Here is a 22,053-nt window from a genome sequence, read left to right as displayed (position 1 = left end):
CTCTGTCCTTCCCATCAATTGCATTTCTTCAGCTGGGAGTTAAACAAATGCTCTGAGAGAGGATCAAATGAACACCGTCACGGATAAAGAGTGTGTGTGCTGTTGTTCAGGTGCATGTATAAAAAATTGCTGTGCAACAGTTACAATACAAGTGGGAGGAAGAAAATAGAGAAAATAGAGATAACATAAATAAAATAAAATAGAGTAAGATAAAAATAAAATAGAGGCTAACTTAACATAAATCAAACAGCAACTCAATATAACATGTAACAAAATTGTAGTAAAAACGTAGGTATATACAATATACAACAATACGCAGTGCAAAATCGAAATAATGCTATTGTGCTTTACTGTACGGAGAACAGTATGTAAGGTATCTTTGTGTACTTTGAAACACTTTTGCATTCAGAGTAGACTTGAGCCTCTTTCTCATTATGAATGTTGTCATGACCTTCTTAGTTTTAAATTACCTTCTTTAATCCTCATGCTGCAAAAAAAGGAAGACATTTTTGCTGTGCTCGGCGACTAATGTGATACAGGTTCTGGTTTTAATTCTGACTACATACATTTGCATGCTAAATGTAACTAAGAACAAATCTCTAGAGTGAAAGTAAGGCGGGGCGAGGGTCTAGTTTATATCGATATTCCGGAGCAGACGGCAGCAGTGCCCTGTGTCTTCTCTGCTGGCTGCTGCCTAACCTTGGTTTCTCCTGGCTCTTTGGCAGCACGGTGACAGGCTCACAATGTCTTACACAGCTTTTCTTACTTGTGACAGCTTCTAGCATCTGTGCTTCAAGACAAGAGAGGAACACAGAACTTATTAAAAAGAGCCGCAAAGTTGAAGAGCCTGAGATGACAGGGAGTCTTTTATCAGGTTGAACCTTACATAGACTTTCTTTCATTAAAGCTACTGATTTCATTAAGTTTAACTTTTTTACCCCAGAGATAAACAACTGTAAATGTGTTTCTGGTCTTGGCCACATTTACCAAAAATGACATATTTATACATCTCATAGGTAAATGTTGAACAATAAAAGATGTGATGTAACAGCCATGTTGCATTACCTCTCAGACAGATTGCCAACAGATTTCAGTGAACTCAGTGTCAGGCTATTGAGTCATGTAAATGTTTGGTTCTGAAAGCCATAATGAGTCTGTCGAAAGAGCAGATAAAAAATGTCACAGCATTGAAGCTAGTGGTAAGTGATTTCTTGTTCATCAAGGCCATCCAGTAGAAACATCATTACTGGTAAAAAAAAAAAATAAGCGTGTAAAAAAGTGTGGAGCTTTTAAAACTTTTAAAACTTTTCAGTCTTAGTCCCGTGATACTGAGCTTGAGTTATGGGGGTTAACCTCACTGAACTGGTTCAGACAGTGTTCCCTGGTGCTGCATTTAAAAGTAACTTGTTATATTACAAGAGTACTGCCATTAAAAAGTAACTCACTATGTTACAGCATTGCCCACTGAGGACAGGGACTTGTTACCATATTCAAAAAAAGGTTTTCATTTTTGGTTTGGGGGGAATTTTCAGGGTTTGGAAGTAACTTATTACATTTACTCAAATTACTGTAATTTTTTTGTAATGAAGTACGCATTAAAGCATGTTTTAAGGCATTAAGGGCATTAGGCATTAAGCCTATCCGATCACAAACAAGTCAATGAAATCTCTGACATACAGACAAAAACACAGAACTCTGCAGCAGGCTCTGGTTTGGAGAGGCAACCGGGACCGCTGAGCAGAACAAAACAGGAGTTGGGAGCAAGTTGGTCCGAATATTTGTAGAATCAGAAACCCCTTTGAGTGAATGCCTGCTATCGATAATGCATTAAACATCAACGGTTTAATGCATTATAAAGTTACTCTTGGTCGTGTAACTTTAATACCAGTAGTTTACTTGTAACTGAGTAAAGTTTCAGCAATGTAACTGCGCTTGTACTTGAGTAAAGATTCAGTACTCTTTCAAGGTAACTTTGTAACTGTTACTTTGTAGCCATGATCTAAATACCTGACAGGACAATAATGAAAAGCTGTGTCTGTTTCCTTTCTTTGTGTTCGACTCTTCAAAACTCTTCACTCTAGCAAAGTGTTTAGTATTACAGTGACAAAATAAGCCACTTTATTGGTTTACACAGCTTGTTACTGCTCTCTGAACCATCTTCAGATTTTTCCTCCCATCTCTTGGTAGCAGAAATGAAAAAATAGAGAGGTAACTCCGACATCTGGATTTCCCCCAAATCTCTGAGAAATGTGAAGAAACCTGTAGCATTGGCTGACTCTCACCAAAGAAGGGAAATAACCGGAAGCTGTGCCTATAATTCATAAAACAACGCACAAGTTATCATGGGGCCAGGAAAAAAAGGTGAAATAATTCAACATACATCTCCCCTCACATCTTGTTTTGGATGCCCTACAGGTCCACCCACAGCTGCTTTCACTTATCTGTGTAATGAGACCTCTAAAGGCAGTGTGGGTGTGTATGGAGTGTGCATGATTGACATCTCCCTCAGGCTACTCTCTTGTTGTACCTGTTAAGGCGGGGCAAATTACACCATTTACATTGATACAGGCTCCTCTTCGCAGGAGACATTAGGCCCATTTGAGATGAACTGTGCGCGCAAAGTGGACGAGAGACGGCAGAAAACAGAAGCGGGCAGAGACAAAAAGCTGCAATTAAGTTGGAGGCTTTCAGAGAGTCAGGCGATCTGTGATTTCTGTTCATGGTTCAACCTCAATTTACTTGAATTGTCGCATAGTCATTAGTTTGCTGCTGTATTTAAATGTCAAATTAAGGCTGTTGAGGCTTCACATTCTACTTAGCAGAAGTTTAATGTGTTGCAACAATTAAATCAGCCCATTGTTAATATAGAATAGACGACAACTAAGATATATTGCAGGTCATATTGTAGTTAACATGAATGTTTGTAATCTCTCAGGTGAAATGTCACCGTCAGCCACACATTTATTTTCCTTATGTTATGTTTATTTATAGGTATTCCTTTAAAATCAGATAAATTGAATCAAAACCTCTCCGATTCAACAAAAATGGAGGGTTTCTATGAAACAACAGATTATTGACTCTTTGAATAGCTAGGTGTTTCCCATCGTGCACTGCGTCTTGAACTCAGCTCTTGAAATTGCACCCACCTCGACGTCATGTGATCATAATCAACCATGTGCGCATGATGTCAGAATGAGTCCCTGATCAAGTCGGACACAAATTTAAGCGGCATGGACTGTGCAGCATCAATCGATTGTGCGCAGGCCTGGCTCATCTCAAATGAGACAGTTCTGACACATCTGAGTCGTGTAAATATTAAACTTTACGACGGCTGAATTGAATTAAGCTGTGTTGGTTTACTGACTCTGGTTTTTTCCATCGGCCCATTTTGTTTGTGTTTTTGTAAATAAAACAAACATCAGAAGAAGGAATTCTCTTGGAACTTTGGTAAAAATTTGCGCTACATTCGGGTGGAAGCTTGTCGACTGCGATGTTATTCATTATTGTTGCTAACACCTGTTCTTGTCCTCCTCTGACAAGGTGTTGGATTGAACGTGGTAACTTTCATTATTCCTTCCCACCTGAGCTGAGGTACAATACGTCAGAATAACTGTGTTCATGTCTATATTTGCATGAAAAAAAGAAGAGCATTTGTAGATGTTTCAGTTCAAAGTGAGCTAAATTTAGATGAAGACTTGTTTTGACATCCTGGATATATATAACCATCGTTCAAACTGCAGTTCAGCGTCTACATTTGGGTTAAAGTAAAGTCCTTGAAATCTGGTTGAAACAGACTGTATGTGTTACCTAGATTCCCCCCTAAAAAAGGTTGCACAAGCAATGATGTGACTGACCTAAATGATTGTTTGGACCTGTGGTAGGTTACAAATCCTGTGACTTAAAGGGCCAGGTCCGACACTGATGAGAAAAATGTGTGTCTCTTTTATTCTCCACTGCTATGAAGATATGGGAAATAAATTGCATAGTATCTACCTTAAAAAAAAAACAGTGGCACCTGCAAATATTTATGTTTTATAAAACAGTGGTACAGTATTTTCGTACATTTTTCTTTTTCCTTCAGAGATTTAACCCATGAACGCCGCTCTGACCGATAAGACTGAGTGAGCAAACCACTCTCCCTCGGCTCCGTATCTCACCTCAAGTCGCCCATGGTCAGAACCCTGTAATGCGCCTCCATGCTGTATAAATACATACTGAGGCTTCCTGAAACTTCCCTCGACAAGACACTTGGAGAACCTCACATATCCTGAACCAGTGATAGCTCTGACAGATATGGAGAGATCAAGGCTGCTGAGTGAAACTTTGGCCTTGCTGAAAGTTTTAGATGAATGTCAATGTGTTACCTGGACAAACCAGAGTAACCCGCCCAATGCCTTACAGGGAAAGAGAGGCTGTTTGATGTCTTTTACATGAGAGGAAGGAAGGCTGCGATATGTGCAACAAAACGGGAGGATTTCAACTTGCTCCTGTTTCTGTTGCGTTTTCTGGCTCCGGGATCCTGTTTGGTATTGTCCTTACCTTCACTGACACAGACTGTCAAACATTATTATATTTCATACAATAATTGACGATTCCCCATTCTGTTGGCAAAATCAGATTAATCTATTTTTCTTTATATTACTATTAATCTTGGCTGAAGTGGAAGGACATCTTGTGTAATTACTGGCTCAGTCGTGCACTTTGATACTATATCAGCATACTGTCACCTTAAGAAGTATAAAAAAATGTACTGTATGTCTCAGCAGGATTTGGAAATTGCCATTTATCTGTAATACTGTCTTAAAAGGGCGATCAGATGAAAATGGGCGTAATTTGGAGAAGGGTGTTGGGGGTGGGCGTGGTCATAGTGGTGCTGAAAGTAAAACCAATGACCGGCGTCAGAAGCCAACACTAGGATTATGGATGTTCACCCTGGATCCCTGGATACTGGGCTCCACATACTAATATACTAATATAATACTAATTTAAGCAGGATTCTCACGTGTTTCACTACAATCAGTATTTAATGATTAATTAGGCTACAACTAATCAAAACTCTGGTTTTATCTCATTTTCGGGACAATTAGGACAGCATTTGTGATTCGGGACAACTGCTTGTAATTCAAGACCGTGTCAAATTTTTTGGGGACGTCTAGTCCTCACATCACCCACTCCAGTTCTCAGATATTTACACTGACGAATGTCGAACGTGAAAGAATTCATTTTAATACTGTCACTGGTGTATTAAACACTGTCTTGTTTAGCACCAAAACACATTTCTGATCTGCTGATCTGTCCAGACCTCTGCTGGCAAAGGAAGCTTAAAACCTCTCTCTTTGCCGCGGTAGTTAAATCACTTTTGGGATTATTCGCTTTTTTTATGTTGCACTGGAGTGTCACAGTGCTGTAACTGTTAAATTGTTCAGTTTAATCTGTGTATTCAATTGAACTCTTATTTGTTGTTTTCAGTATTTTCCCATCCGACTTCTTTGCAGGGTTCTGACAGTACATTTAAATCCTTGAATTTCTGTGAAATTCAGTGGAAAAAAGTCAAGGTCTTGAGAGTTCATGAAAATAGACATGAATATCACAAGTGCTTGAATTTATATATTTTGTGCAAATAATAGTAATAGAAGTTAGTTTGCTATTTAATTTTTGAGCACTGGTGCTTGTGTGAAACCCAGTAGTTCTCATATGTCTCAAGCTATGCCATATTGGCTCCTAGAATGTGAGGGAACTGACCTGAAAAAGTCCCTTGAAAAGTCCTTGAATTTGATGTTTGAAGGTGTGAGTACCCTGACTGTGCATAAAACTCTGAAACATCCTTTAGTATTTGGAGAACGACATTTACAGAACATTTAATATAACAATTAAATAACTGAAATATGCATGTTTTTTGGTTATTTTTGACCTGTTGTTGAAAGATGGCACAAATCAGTTGGAAAGTTTCATGTTGGAAAACATGTTCAAGGTTAATTGGTTTGCTCAACTGTGTTTACTCTATTGGAATAAATGAAATCTTTCATGTTTACTCAACCTCAGTTGTACAACCTCATCTGGTCAGAGTTTTTAGGTTCATCCAGGCTGCCTTCAGCAAACTCCGCAACGCAACGTTTCAGGGGAAGAAGAGGCATAAAGTCGCCCTCAACGAAACCAATTTAGCAGGAACAAGGCGACTCAAGGTAACATAATGACTTTGACAGTGTTACTTTACATTGCCTGCTTCTTTTTACGTTTTCCAATGGCACTGATCTTTTTTTCACGAGGAGAGGAGGGGAGTCACAGAGTCACCTCATTACACCGGGCTGTGTCACCGTGAAATTGAGGAGTCCGATTAGGCTTGTTTTCGTCGCTCTGTGCTGTGGGCAATTTTGTCATTCTTCGGGGTGTAATGTAATACATCTCAAGCAAATTGTTTGCGTCCCCCCCCTGAAATATAAAGTAGCCCTGTCAGGGCTCCCCAAATTGTTGGAGAAATATTAGGAATGGATCACAAGTTAATTCCCCCTGCTTCAATTTTCTGCCGAGGCGAAATGAAATTTGAATTTGCGTGGCTTGGGCCACTGCTGCTGAAAGACTGTGATTTGTTTCAATGACAAGGCCTATTATTGAAGTTGTGCATTGATGTAGGAATACAGTATGGTAATGTCCAACCCTCCCCCGGATCCCACCTCAGCCCTCATGGTGGAGGGCCGTCTCATTCATGTGATGTAAGCCGCAGAGACAAGGAGGAAGCCGTGAAAAAATCGGCAGTGGGGAAGACATATTAATATGGAAATCAGAGGCCGGCTACATGCTCTGTGTACTCTATGTGTGTGTGTGTGTGTGTGTGTGTGTGTGAGTGAGCACAGAAGCATGCAAGTGCTTTCTGCATGCACTCACCTACTTTGGCATGAAGGATGAAAGTACAAATAAAAGATCTGTTTCAGAAAAGTATAAAGTGATGCTTTACTGTGATGAGAAAAAAACATGCTTTGCCCCTCCATTACTTAAGAGAGGACACACACACACACACACACAGACACGCACATAAACCTATACTCACACATATACACCATGTTCTAATGAAGCCAAAACCACCTTGTCTGTTCCACTGCTGGTAAAGATGATCCTACAGTAACTACAGCAAAGCGGATATGTTGATGAGTTTACTGTTCGTCTCTCCAGAGGCAGCTTATGTTGATGCACTTTTTCTCCCAATATATTATTTACAAAGAAAGCTCGGGCCTTAATGAGCACTAATTAAACGCCGGAGACTGTGAGATGACTGGCAGAAAACATCGCAGCATGTGACAGGCATCTGGTGGAAGATAAGTGAGCAGGCGTTGGCAGAGCCAGCGAGAACCTTGCGGTGGAAGCGAAGTATCGCTGGGGGTCGTGTGAACCTGCACTTGAACCTGACTTTCAAACTCTGTCAATCAAGCTGGCTACAGCTGTCATGGTTCACAGGGCACGGGCTTGGAGGATTGGAAGCGTGAGTGTGTATGTGTGTGTGTGCGTGTGTGCGCGTATGTGTGCGTGTGTGTGTGCTGTATGTGAGAGGCTGGATAAGAGCCAGTGGGTTTGTGTGTGCATGTGTGTGTGGTTATGTGAAGGGCAAGACTGCAATGCATCCATTTAAAGGGGCAACAAGGAAGATTTCAGTCCATCACTGGAGGAATTACAGTGTCTTGGGAACGAAAGGCTCGGCTCAGTGTTTACTTTGGCTTTCAGCCATGTATAAAATGGATTTCCTCCCAACTCAACACATTTTAAACTCCTAAAGAAGGAACATTCCAAGATACCCTCTTCAGTAAACAATTCTGTTGGATCTCTGCTCTTAATGGCAGAGCTTTAACCATTCATGAAGAATTTGTCCCACGCAGCCACGCAACATAAATATTCGTTGGTAATTTCACAGGTCAATAAATTTCATGGTAAATAGGTGCAATCTATTTCAATATGTTGAAATTTGGAGCAAATAGTTAAAACATGTACTTCAACATACTGATGTTGGAGTACAACAATTGAGTTGGTCAGAATCTATTTGGAAGTTAAGCTGCAACAACTATCCTCAGTTTATTGGAAACCAATTAGAAATTAAGCTGGCATAATCAGCAGATGTTAGTCACAAACTGTGTGATATTCTTATGTCCTTTTTGTATTTAAACTCTCTATTTTTTTTAACAGTACAATTACATATTCTGTTCATCTCATCCCACTTACTGATGGTTTAAAAGCCATTTCCAAGGCCACAATATTTAACAATTTTTCATAATCAAATCAATACATTGAAATTTAGAGAGATTTTGCTTTAAAAAAAAAAAATCAAAGCAGCATTAACATTCAAATATAGTGTTAAACCCATAAACTGCACCACTTTTCCCTTAAATTTTCCTTTAATTGCTCCCCGGGGACAAATAAAGTTTTTTTTAAATTTAATTTAATTTAATAGCTACTGCCTTGCTCGTTCAGTATTTTCAGATCTCTACAAGGTTGAGTGAGTTCCAGTCAGGGGAAACTCAAAGGACAAGGTGCAACATCCTTTCATCACCTTTAAAGGTTCAGGTTAATATCTCTAAAAACCCCTTACTTAGTGTATAGTGCTAACTGTCTGGTCATGATACATAATATAATATACAAAATATGAAATATCCTACATATAGTGGATCAACAATTTGAACTTGGATAAACGGCCGGTTCAGATAAACAGCAAGTTCTGACACACTCCTCACCAGACATGAAAAGAAACAGAATCTGTCTGAGGTAGCAAACGTCCCCAAAGGGAAAGAAACAGGAACTGCTTAAAAGACGAGGGTGAATTTGGGTTCAAAAATCTTTCCATGTGAAAATACTGGAGGAGGAAAAACATGTTCTGGGTTAAAAACCCAGCTCCAAAGCTGTTTACACACTGTGGGGCTCTGGATGCTCTGCAGTATTTGTAGCGGTCGAGGCATCGTCGAATTACGTCTCACTCTTTATAGAGAGCAACAACCTGCAGAAACAGACACACATAATGTAGTATTTGGATAAAGAAATTACCATGTTGGGGTACGATTGCATTGGGTGAACAAAAGTGGCCTGCACTTAAATCTCACAGGGGAAGTGACACCCTGATTCGGGTACTAAATGAAAAATGAGCAAAGCGATCACAGACTGCAATCTGCGCATGACAGTGATATGGTAACATTGTGCTAAACGACACTGCTAGAATAATGACTTCAATTTTTTTCACGTGTGGCCGCATCTTTACCGGAGCACCAGCCATGAAATGTGTCTTTAACAGTATACAATAATCAGAAACAAAAATGTTTTCCACCAACTGAACTCATAATCTTCTAAATGTCCTTCACTCAAACACTCCAGAGGAATATTGATTTATTTCCTCGCGGTGCAGTCTGCATCCTGCCTTATGGACCTATAATCTTAAGTAGAAAAGAGTAGCGTAAAGACAGCTCATGATGGAAGGGTGTTTAAATATCAGTGGTTTAAATGAGGTAGATGATAAAGTAGATGATGTGGTGTAATTTAGTTTCTATGTAGGATCCTTCAGAAGCACGCACTCCAGATATCCTCGGGGGTTCAGATCTTTGAGCGGGGTGTGATGCCCGTCATGTGAATGCGCTGTGAAGAAGTCACAAATTTAGACTCTTTTTAAGCATGAGACACATTTGAATTGTGTGATACACCACTTTTATGAGTTCCGGATTCCCACCGGGAGAGGGAGATCCACAGTTTCTCTATGGCTCCGGGGGAACATAGGGGAGCATATAATAACAGTAAAATGTCTCATATCATATCATAAACTACAATTCTTTTGTACCAAAATTGCCTTTGACTAACTCTCGTGTATACCTCAGAGGGAAGGTTCAGGATTAAATATGTTTTTTTGTCTTTGAAATTTGCTTTTGTATAACATTTGCCAGCGTGGAAAGCCAGTGGGGAACGAAGTGAATGAGACATCTCTTGTTTTTAATTTCTACAAGCCTGCAGTCATGTTAACATTAAATAATCTTACTTCCTTGTGTTTTAAAAAACTGTGCTTTCAGTTTCTGAGACCTGCCACTGTTAAAAATGGAATATTGTTCAAACTGAGAATGAATCGATGTCCTGGTTCTACGATCAGTAAGGCCCGTTTATTTAAGGAAGCTTTTAAACCCCCTTTTGATTCAGAGTCGTAATATCTCCATCTTCTTATATCGCACATCTGTTTCTGACTCTGATAACTGGACATAAAAACTGTGGCCTTGTTGGCATTGGTTCCCTTGACCCAATTTTTCAATTCATCAGCAGGTTAAAAGGAGAAAGAAAAGGGAACAGCAAGGTAAGAAAAAAACAAAGAACAACAGGAAAAAGGTTCGGGGAAAAATAGGGAATGACATGCAGGGATGCGAGAAATAGCACATTAGCACTTATGGATTAGTTGCCTCTCATTCCCAGGCCCCCGCTGCAGCCCTGTAGATGTGCAGCTCTGACCGCACAGCCAGCCGGTAGCGGTCATGTCTTAATTAACGAGCAGACATCTGATCAATAAGTGAGGAACGATGGAGAGGGAGACGTGAAAGGTGGGACAGCCTGCACGGTTCAAGGTTTTTGTTTTCCGTTGATGTGGAATAACATTAGAAATCAATAGCACGGCTAGCCCCGCCACACACTCTGACTCTCCACTCAGAAGGAGGTGAAAAAATAATCCCCCTTTCTCTGTAGCTGTTCCCCGTGTCTCCTTTTACCCATCACTTTCTTATCACACTGGATCTTTGTAAGAGAAGATTCGTCTCAGTGCAACGCGATCCTGAGCTTTGAAATGACGTTTTTTTTTTTAAACTTGTCCTTTATAACAATTCTTCGATTATTAAAGAGAAATCTGCCCGGGTTCTTTTATGCTGTCGTGTGTGGCATCTGAAGCTTCCCAGGATCCATTTCTAAAGCAAACGTCATTTACTCTTATTAGTGTGCCTGCTCTGCTTCAACCTGCCTCGGGCGTTTCAGTCTGGGATTTCTCCTCACAATGACTTCCAGTGAGTGTGTTGATAAGAAGCCTCGCTCATTAAAGATTTGCACACGCAACTTCTGCAAAACAACAACTGAACAAGTTGATGGTGCTGTTTTATTCACTTTTAAACAACGGAGGCACGATAGCACTAGCGAGGAGGCTGAGGTCAAAATAAGGAGCAACCGCGCTAAAAATGGGTGAAATCATGGAAACTAAGGAAGTTAATATTGTAGTTATGGCAATAAAGCTTTTGTAGGTATGGTAAGAGTTAACTTTATTTTAGTGCTGGTGTGAGGGGTTAATGGGAATTCCACTGCAGACCTGCATCTTAAGTCTTAACAGTTCTGAGTTAGATTTCTCACAGTGATAGCACAATTGCAACACCAGCTGGATGTAACATGTGAGGTCAATCGGCATATTTATCTTGTTTCGTCTATGGGATGGAGAGGCACAGTGAACAGAAGGCTTGCATTAGAAATGTTATCCTCACTCTGATCTCTCTTTCCCCTATCCACTGAGGAGGTCACTGGGGGAAATGACCATAAGTCTTTGCTGGAAGACCATCGACCGCTGACTTCCACACCCTAACTCTGCTGTATCTGGATGTGTTCAAAAGTGCCAACCGGCAGCCTTATATTAAAACGGTTCTTCTCACTCTTTTGAAACAAATTGCGTTCCTAATAGTTTGATTTTCAAGGAAGTTAATGTGTTTCATGATCGATTTTTCCCCTTTTTCTACATTTCTTCAAATTAAATCGCTTATTCTTTTGTGACTAATTCTATATTATCTTTTCAACCGAGCTAAGAATTTTTCTGAAATGTAAAATGAGCGTCGAAGTGTTCACAGATCATTGCGGTGATATAATTTGGCGTTTCTAAAGCGCTCCGGTATCCATCCATTCAGAGCCCTGACATTCATGGACATATCCGCAGGTTACCTGACGCTGCAAATATTCAGGCGGCTACAAGCGAAGGTTTATCAGCGTTCGTGGAGTATTCTGGGAATTCTCAGACAGGATGGCCATTCTGTGATAAGGCTTTCACATTTGGTTGTAGCCAGAAGGCTGCTGAGGCTGGTGGGAACGCTAATCAGTCTCTCCCCACCCGTCTCCATCACCCTCTTTCAAGTGAGTTACTGATCCACCTCTGGACAGAAATCCTATGTTTATTTTCTTTTCTTTCTCACTGCAAACTTTTGGTGGAAAATTGAATTTGATGCCCAGGGGCAGGATGGAAAATTGGGCAAAATAGCTTATTTCCCCCCATTCAACCTTTTGCCACTCTTTGTAATGAATGGCAAAATAAGATATCTGTGGGAGATGCTATTCTGTGCTGGATAGCAGGCTTCGCAATTTAGAGCTCATCAATTCATGTTTACAGTACGAGAGTGAATACTGGTAGAGTGTGTCTGAATGCAGAACATGTATATCTCTCTCATAGGGCTGAATTGGGAATATCAGCCACCACGATTGCAAATAAAATTGTAATGGCATGATCAAGTGTTGTTACATTTGCTCCTCACAACTGCTCATGTTCAGTGACTGATTTGTTCAGATTTGGCAACCTGGCGTAATTTTGCATATGTAATGCAAAATTACTAGAGATCTCTGGAAATGTGTGTAATTTAAAGCAAAATCTGTAGCCTGCTCGAAGAGGAAACCTCGGCGATTAAACCATAAATCTACTCATTATTAAGCAGGGCAAAGCTAAATTTGGAACCACAGTCTGGCAATTCGGAGTGCCTTCACGTTCCACTGATGTGTCTCCGATGATTACCATTTAATCAGCTGCAAATGCTCTTAATTACAAGATTAGTCTCCTACCAATTAGCCAACGTGCTAATGGTTCTAATCTGCCATTGAAGTCGACTGAATTCTAATTAGGGACTAACTGTTTCAATCCACCCAGGGCCCATCTAATGGGTCATTACCAACCTAGTTATCCTCATATAAACCAACTGCAGCAAGCAACACAGGTCCCATTTGGAGAGCAGCTGTAGAGGCTTTACGACCGTCGCGTGGGCCATTTCCATGCGTCATGAAACGACAATGTTTCCATTCCCTGGCAATCGCAGAGGCATTCTGATGACTCACTGATGAAACTATTGTACACTGGAGCCTTGCAAGCTGTGTTAATGGCATACGCAGGGAAATTCCTCTTCACAAAATGTACTGTTTAAAAGTGGTGAACAATGAGCGTTTGACATGAGTGGAACTGGAGTATCTAATTTCAGAAGGGTAAAAATTTATTTGTAAAAAGACAAATGTTTCTCTTTAAAGCTGCACTTTTCAATATGTTTAGATTACCAATAGATCAAACAAGTATCTGTAACTTGAAGGGAATTGTTTTTTTTCTGCATTTTTCTGGGTTCTTGGTTTGGTTTTCTAGCCTTAAACACTTGCTATCATCCTCCTTTTTTTCCAGCAAATAAACAAGCCACTGAACGCTAACTGTTCAGCATTGAGTTATAGGCAGAAAAGGTGAGAGACCGTCTGATGAACACAGTGGAGCTGCTAAAAAGTCCAGCTTTGCCCTGAGGTGGTTGGTGGAGACCAAACCAGAGCTAAACAGAGAGCGAAAACCGGACCTACACTAGCAGATGGCCAGAAACACGACTTTAAGTGAAAGCTAATCTCGCCTTGTGTATGTTGAAATAAGCAACAGTTTGCTAACAAGTTTGCCAAAGACTTTATAAACTGAAAAAAGTGCCACTCCAAAAATAAGTAAAAATAACAATGATTCATATTTCTTCTCGCTTGTTCAATGTCAACGAAAACTTGAATGTTGTCTTATATCTAGTGTAATAAGATATCTTTGATGGAAAATTAGACGAAGGCTGATAATATGTCCATGTTGTGTTTATAGCTTGCTCTGCTGCCCTAAAGTGGACAAAAAACGACCAAATGCAGCTTTGATATAACTTACATTAACGTGCTCTCAATTTATCATTCATTTGTTTATTCATTTACCACATGAACACATTGCAAACGTTGTCCCCTGTTCGAGACTATACAACTGAAATTGGCCACACAAAGGGTTCCCTCCTGAACATACAACTCAAGCCCCCTCTAATTATTCATCCGGAAGAACTCAACAGAAATTGAGAACACTTTAGTGAAACGAGCAGCCCCTAAATCATAATATATTGAGCAATAAAACACAGAATTGCCTTTGTCTTTTGCCTTTTCTCTTCAGGGAGAACACTAAACCTGCCTGTTTCTGTAGCTAATGGTGTAATGTGCTTGGACGTAGCATACAAAGATATCTGGCTTGATTCTGCTTCAGTATGGGTCTGCATTGTTGTTCTTCAAAAGACAAGGACAACTTCCTTCATACATTTTTAATTTGTCCATGCATTATAGCTTTACTGGCCTGTCCTCCATGCCCTCTGTATTGTGTGAAGGTGTGAATTTGGCCTAAAATAAAATGGTTGTTAAACATTTTATCATGTGATTGTGTTTAAATTCATGATAGAAGCTGCTTTTTTTTCTCTCTCGCACCTCCGTGACATTGATGCTTAAGGTAGTTCCCAATGGATACAATGGGAAACGTGCTTGAACTGCGGATGTCGATATTGTTGCCAAATTTTTTCAAAGTTGTTACGTAATAATGTAAAGTCAGTCATATTCATCGCAATATGTCACAGTAATCAAAAGAAACAATTTATGTTGACATTGAACTGAACTGACTGCAAAACATTTAACCAAAGTGAGTTCAACTTTATGTGCTGCCTGACCCAATAATGGTGATATCATATTATGGGATTAGACGTCTGGAATCTTGATGTGTGTCTGCGATAAAAAATTAAGAGAGACACGCATTAAAAACTCTTCTCTTTGCCACGGCTCACGGGAGGCAATCTCAGCCCTCTGTCCTTGTCAAGTTAGGGTTATAATAAGTAATTTAGGAGACTAGAGTTCAGTATCTGCTAAGGCTGAAGCTTTTTTCCTTTTTTTTACTCTTTCCTGATTCTGACTTATTTTAGGAATGGAAATTTGGGCTAGGGTGAACTTATTCAAGACACTTTGGGCTCGTAAACACTGCGCAGCCACAAAGTGCAAGAATGGGACTAAAGATTGAAATGTCTTTTCTTTGCATTTTGGAAGCCTAAACATTCATAATCAGTGATTTGATGTCTCATTGCTTCTATTCAGGTCTATTCCGTGTCAGTTATTGTAGCTGGTCAGTTGATGGATCTTTCTAATGTCATAATCAGCAAAAAAAAAATGTTATGTCCCTTTTGGACAACAGTTGTGATATGATTTTGTGCCAAAACTGGATCATCAGAACAACTCAAAAAAACTTTGACACAAGATATTCCAAAAAAGAAAAAGAAAGAATGAAAGAAAGGGAAATATTTTCTTGTATTTTTCATAGCCAAACATAGTTTGATTTGTAGCGGAGGTGGTAAACCGTGTAGCACGAAGACGCCACGGTATGGAGGTTTTCATTCCATCTTATCACCTCAGCAGGGGATCTCACTGATGAGTTCTTCCTCTCCACTTGAAGCGGTACTAATTAGTGTTTGGTGTCTTTATTTGTAATGAAAACCTGCAAATTGTTTGCAAATGGTTGGGTGCCCCCGGTTAATACCGATGGTCTGTGATAATTATGATACCATTCCATTAATATTGCTACGGCCTCGTCCAATGCTGAGGACTACAAGAATTTGAGGATTATTGATAGAGTTCCTCATCCCAGAAAACACCTGGGGCCAGATGAATAAAAGTCAATCTTGCTGCTGCCCTGTTTAGATTCACAGCTGAAACAAAGACATTTACACAGGCAGTGGTTCTGTTTTAAGTTGTTTCACAATTATTGATAAACGGATGTATAAACAGCCTTAAACATCTGTTTCCAAATCAATACCTGTTCCTTCTCCACCGCTCATTAGATCTGCCATTAAGAAGAACGATACGGAAGAAAAAGTACAATTCGATTGTGTTGCATCAGAGTTGTTCTTCATCCTCAGAGCAGCTCAGGCTATTTATACTCACACTCATAATCTCATTTACACTCCTACATTTCAGATTTCATTTTTATAATGTTCCTCAGAGTGACATTTTTCAGAACACGGCGCAAACTGCTACATGATATCACAATAATTTAAATTGAAACAACTAGAAAAAGTGTTGTACTGTGATATTTCATCTAATGTTTCATATCCACCTCATCATTTCACCTGCAGCGAGGTCTCAAGTACACTCGAGGTGCACACAGCCTCCTTTTATAAACGTGGAGGAGATGATGTTGAAATGTTTTTGTACATAGACGATGCATCATTTATATGCTGGGCCAAGAAGTCAAGAAGAGAGAGACTTTTCTTCTTGATTTCTTGACAACTCCGCCACTTCTCACATGAGGTTTCCTGCTTTTCCACTGAATGAAAGTCGATGGTAATTTGCAAAGGCAGTTAAGAAGAAAAACTACCAAACAAACACGCATGCAAACCTTTTACAATTTAATGTACGAACAAATTAGCTCTGTACATTTATTATGAGGAATGATTTGAACTGATTGATTAGACCTTAAAGATTCTCTGGCAGGAGGGACTAAATAGAAACATAACTTCTGTTTCCCAGAGCACTCTGTTAAAAAGGGTGTACACTTGAAACCAACGACATGCTACTTTTTCACTTAGCAAATGATCAATCTGCCAACTGAAGGGGCTTTGAAAGATAGCTAAAGGAAAGTCAAAAACAGAAATATGAAAGGGTCTTACCTGCCCTGCACCTTGATGTCAGAGATGGCGTAGAAGTATCTGGACAGGTTATTCTCATCCACCATGGTGGCTCCAGTGGCTGGCTTCAGCAGCTTAATCCTCAGATCGGTGATGGTGAAGAAGTCCCTCAGGTTCTTGGTGGTATCCAGCTGGCCGTACAGCGAGGCCATGTTGTGTAGTCGAGGCCCGGCAAACAGGGCAAAGCGGTCCTTTATCTCAAAGCGCACCGTCTTGTCGTTCTTCCACACATAGCCTCGGGAGTAGTCCTCAGTGCAGATGATATCCAGCAGTGTGCGCTGGGTGAGGTCCATGACTGTCTTGGGTTCCATGGTGAAGGCGTCCAGGCAGTCGGTGGCGTAGAACTGGTATGGGGTCCAGGTCCGGCCGTAGTCGAGTGACTTTTCCAGGACCATTTGCTCCGGTCGGCCTGACTCAAAGGTCAGAATGATGTCGTCGGTCAGCTCGATGGTTTTGTTCCATGACAGGGTGATGTTCACCTGGAGGGGCTTCGGGTATTTCTTCCATGAGGTGGACTGCCAAAAGGTTGTGGGGTTGCGACCTTCGAAGTCAAACATCAGCTCTGGAGGATGAGCCAGCTCCTCAGTGTTGGCATCACATTCGTTGTTGCACATATAAGGATTCTCCTATAAAAAAAACAAAACAAAACATAGATACACATGTGTAAGTGAACATGGCAATCAGGGTATAACAATGTGTATTGTGCAGGTATTGTATAGGTACAATCTGCAAAATGCAAGTGAGTTGCCTTATTTCAAAGATTTAGCAAAGTTAATTTGGGGACGTTTGCCCCTACGATAAATTGAGCAAAATAGAAAAATGTGCACCCAATAGTACATCATTCAAAAGGAATCATGTCTTCATAACGTTGCAATGCATTTGTTGTATGTTTCTCAATAGCCAACGATGTCCTTTTCCTCAAATATCACAAGACTGGCAGCAACAAGAAAAACTCTTATTTTTCGGTCCTTTTTCATGTCATGCACAGAAGAAGTTTACTCATCAACATTCAAATAAGTGGACTGTACACTGTAGTAGCGTATAGGAGCAAAATCCTTGTGGTACCTGACCATCTAAGAAACACCCAACTTGTAGACTCATTGAGAGTTAAACAAATGCAAAAAACACCTACGGTAACAATACCTGAGAGCAAGGTTGTAAAATGCATTTTTCACAATTTGCTGATGTGTGGTTTAGGGCAGAATTTAATTGCTTTTTTTTTGTGTTAGTCTGCGTAAGTTTCCTGTTGGCTTCTTTTTTGGATTGTATTGGCTCTCCCTGCTGGCTGAGGAGTTGGTAACTACGGCAAAACTACCGGATGAAAATTTGATCAGAATTGATGGTTTAAAACAATATAAAAATGAAAGCCAAGGCTGAAAATATTTCAAAACCTTAATGTGCCTGTTTACTTCTGTGGGGGAAGAGTTTTGTACAACAAAACAGACCAATGGTGAAAAAGGTAGGGATGAGCCAGTGTCTGTAATTTTTAGTAAGGGAAATAGTGTAATTGAAATGTCAAAAAGGCGGTGTTTTAATATTTAGTTCTGAATAAAATATTCAGAGGAGAAGTGGAACCCTAGAACACTTGTTAGTCATAGAGCGGCCTCGCTAAAGCATCTCCCAGGTCCGCTGTTGGTCTACTTTGCCTCGAAAGGTTATTTATTTCTCATGCGCCGTGTTGATTCGCCCATCCTATCGTGATTCCGCCGCCGTACACTCAGGAGCATTTCTATCGCATTCAGGCCAACGTGTATTTTATAATCTGCACAAGTAATGTTGGCCCCCGAGCTCCGGGGAGACACTGACCCTCTCATTAGGATGACACTCTGGATCCCATATTCCCCTTCAGCCGCATTCCTGCCTACACTGCCACCCAAATTGCCAGCGTAATTGATATTCCTGTGTGGTTTTTCAGCCGAGATGGGGATGGAATCCCGATGAGTGTTTCTTATGAAACACGCAAAGGGGACATGCATTTTTCATGGGCCTGTGTCTGCTCTGTACCATAGACATCCGCCTGAGTCTGGATGTTTGCGCGAGCTTGTTGGCGAGGAGAAAGAGGCGCTTCTTGATGTGTTTGTGTTTGTTTGCGAGAGGGATAGAGAGCTCTGAATGTGTTTGTGCTTGTGTGTGCGCATGCGGTATTGCGTCCGTGTGTGTGTGTGTGTGTGTGTGTGTGTAAATAGCAATAAGAGAGAGAGAGAGAGAGAGAGAGAGAGAGAGAGAGAGAGAGAGAGAGAGAGGTGAAACTGAGCCAGAGAGAGGGAGAGAGAGAGAGTGAGAGCACAAGACACACTCCAATTGACATTCCGCTCACCTCTGCTCCAGGAACAATGAGGTTAAGTGCAGATGAGATTCAGATCAACTGTAAAGCGGTTCGATAATCAGCAATCATCCGACACTCTACACGCAAAATTATCTAAAGGTGAGAACGGTGCTATCTGCAACATTACACGCTTATCTCTCTGGCATTGCAGTGCGTTCGACACAGACCGGCACTTTGTGGAGTGAAGATCACTGGCAGGAATACTGATAAGCAGACGCCATTATATTTTATTTGAAAAGACCAATGGCTGCCTTTTTTTGTCTTTGAGAGCAAAGGCCCCAAAATTCCCTCTCATGAAAGGAAAAACATTATTTGACGCTTTATCTTCTTCACAGGAAAGACAGTATGTATGACTGGCCTGTTTTTTTTTTTTTTTTTTTTAAAGATACCGATCTTCTCAGTCCATTTTATTTCCTGTGGGACTGTGCTACGCTATCAGCGGCCTGCTCATCAGCTAGGGGCGATAACTATACGGCGAGGTTGGAACAAGACTGAGGGATTGTGGGTCACTAGGCCTGCTCGGCTGACTGAGAAGAGCGTTGCGTGATCCAATTAGGAGGGTATTAAGGGTTATGCTGCTAAGACAGAGAGGGAAGCGAAGAAGAGAGAGTGGGAGGCAGAGAGATATTGTAAGAGTGGACCTTTTTTGCAGTGTGTTTTTTTTTGTTTTTTTTTCAAGGAAGATCTCAGTTGCTAAAAGTATTCTCCTCTCAAGCCCATGCACGCCCACGCACAAACTCGGAGCCAACATCGAAGCTTGAAAGGCCACGCTGTAGCTTGAAAACAGAAGCCCAGGGAGGGAGAGATCTGAAAGGGAGAGTTGAGGGGTAATAGGGAGGACGTCCGCTGCCTGAGTTCGGCCATGGCGACAATAAATTGTTCTAGTGTCAACTGTTGGCCAGTGATGTGTGCTGAGGATCATTATATTCCCTACTTGTGCTTGAGCAGCCTTGGAGGTCCGCTCTGAGCTCAGACCTTGACCGTACAGAAGGAGGGAGAGAGACATAGTGTAAAGAGAGAGCGATTTCCCTGTTGACATTCAGGAGCATGAATTTTCACTTATATTTGTTTTATTTGCCGTCATGGGGGGGTGTCTGCCTCCGCGTCTTCCCAGAATGGGAGCCTTATTCACCGACGTTATGAAGAACTCAGACTGCAGTGTCCGTGGCTAATGAGAAAAACAATTTCCCCGGCTGAACCGAGAGAAACAGAGTAAATAGGAGCTTTAAAGAGAGAGAAATTTGCTTTGTCACGCCAGCAGAAGTGTTCAGAGACCGGCGAAAAAAAAGCGGTCATAAATTCAATCCATAATCATTCTCTCGACTTCGGGCCTTCAGGGAAGTGATCATTCTCACCAAGGAGCCAGTTTTCACGTACGGAAGCTGGCTGGGGACAAACCCTTTCATAAAAGCCCCTTCCATCATTAATAACAGTCAATAATGCAGAGGCACTTTTCCAATCTAACATTAAGTGACACGTATAGTATTTACTGTCTCCCAGTAATCCCCCCCACACTGGAATGGTTCCACACAGCCCGATGATGGCGGAATGATAAGGACTTAGAAAAAGGTCAGGACCTTTAATCGGATTTCCTGCGGTGGTTATTTAACAACAAAAACAGTGCATTATGAAGATCAATACCTTCTGTGGTCATTTAAGACCCAGGGCTTCAGTACTATGCCAGGGGCAGCTATTGAAAAACAATAAGCCCTCTCAGCTTGATCCTTTACCTGTGATCATGGCTGTGGGAGAGGGAAATAGTCAGCAGAGAATCAGAGAGAAACAAGAGTTTAGTACCAAAATGAGATATCGACTAGCTGAAAGAAATGTGACCTGTCCTTATGAAAGGAAAGCTGCTATAATACATAACTTAAGCCATGGATTATGAATGTAGTTAAACTTTAGTGTCAATTTTAACCAAAAGTGTGTTTTTATTATCATCATTAAAAGGTCATATTGATACAATTTTTAAGTAGAAACATCAACAGAACTTGTAGATAGAAACATAATTAAAGTATCTCCTTATTATGATTGTGAATCAGTGATTTAAAAATGTTTGTTCAGTTTATGTCTGTGTAAGAATTCTGACAGCTGGTTCCAGCTCCTCACAAGGTTTGGGAGCCAATGGTATATCGCTGTTGGAATCACGTGGTGCTCGCTGCCAGAAGGTGGAAATGTAAGAATGTCTGAATTCTACAGAATGTGCCCAGCATACCATACTGCCCAGAGTAAGATAGCTAGTGTGAGTGGCATTAATGTTAGTTCATGTTTATAACGTTTACGATAGCTCTTATTGGCAACGTTCACTTTAGCTAGCTAGCGTTGGCGGCATCTGTGATTGTAACAAACAGGGAACCACTTGAGAACGACAGCAGTGTTGTAACATGAATGCAATGGAGGGGGGTTTGATGGAATGGCACATTCAGTGGCTTAATGTAAAAAAATAACACCTTTAATAGACTTAATGTACTTAACAAAGAATTTAATTCTATACATTTTATATGTTATCATGATATGGGAAATGTGCCATGATATTTCTTTCAGTTGTATTGTTTTATCTCATACAAAGCTATTAATCATATAGAATTCATTATGTATTAAATGGACACGCAACACTTTTACACAGTAGAGCAGTGTAGTGGAGAGAGACTTTACAGGACTACAGTCCCACCCACGGCTTAGGCTCAGAGACTAAAAAAAAAGTCTATTTTAGAAACTTCTCTAATAGCATTTTATTCACCACCAATGCTGGGGAAATTATTTTCTGAAGTGTAATGGGTTACAGATAACTATCCTGTGAAAAATGTATTAAGTAAAGTTACTTCTAATTACTTAAAGTAATGCAGCTATTTCATTTAAGTACTTCTCTAACAAACCTTTGTTATAAAACCTAATTTACATAAGTAATACAATATAGTAAAACGTGTAGCCTACTTCTTGAACACAAATCCATCAATTCAACCATTTAGGTCAAATTGCGGTGAATTCATACAATAGAACCAATCTAAAACAAAC

The 22,053-nt window shown here is 40.5% G+C and overlaps 1 protein-coding gene across 3 annotated transcripts in view; it reads right to left on the bottom strand.

Annotated features, from left to right (window-relative positions):
* LOC115573376 (netrin-G1-like) overlaps positions 1–22,053 on the bottom strand; it is a 72,327-nt gene that overhangs the window by 20,719 nt on the left and 29,555 nt on the right. For all 3 annotated transcript variants that reach the window (XM_030404138.1, XM_030404136.1, XM_030404139.1), the window contains exon 3: positions 16,695–17,338. In XM_030404138.1, the coding sequence (XP_030259998.1) occupies positions 16,695–17,338 (644 nt within the window). The remainder of the gene's footprint in view (positions 1–16,694; positions 17,339–22,053) is intronic.

This window comes from Sparus aurata, chromosome 21 (genome assembly GCF_900880675.1).
Source record: "Sparus aurata chromosome 21, fSpaAur1.1, whole genome shotgun sequence".
In the NCBI taxonomy this organism is placed as follows: domain Eukaryota; kingdom Metazoa; phylum Chordata; class Actinopteri; order Spariformes; family Sparidae; genus Sparus; species Sparus aurata.
The sequence above is the reverse complement of the archived record's forward strand: the minus strand, read 5'-3'. Positions and strand labels throughout refer to the sequence as shown.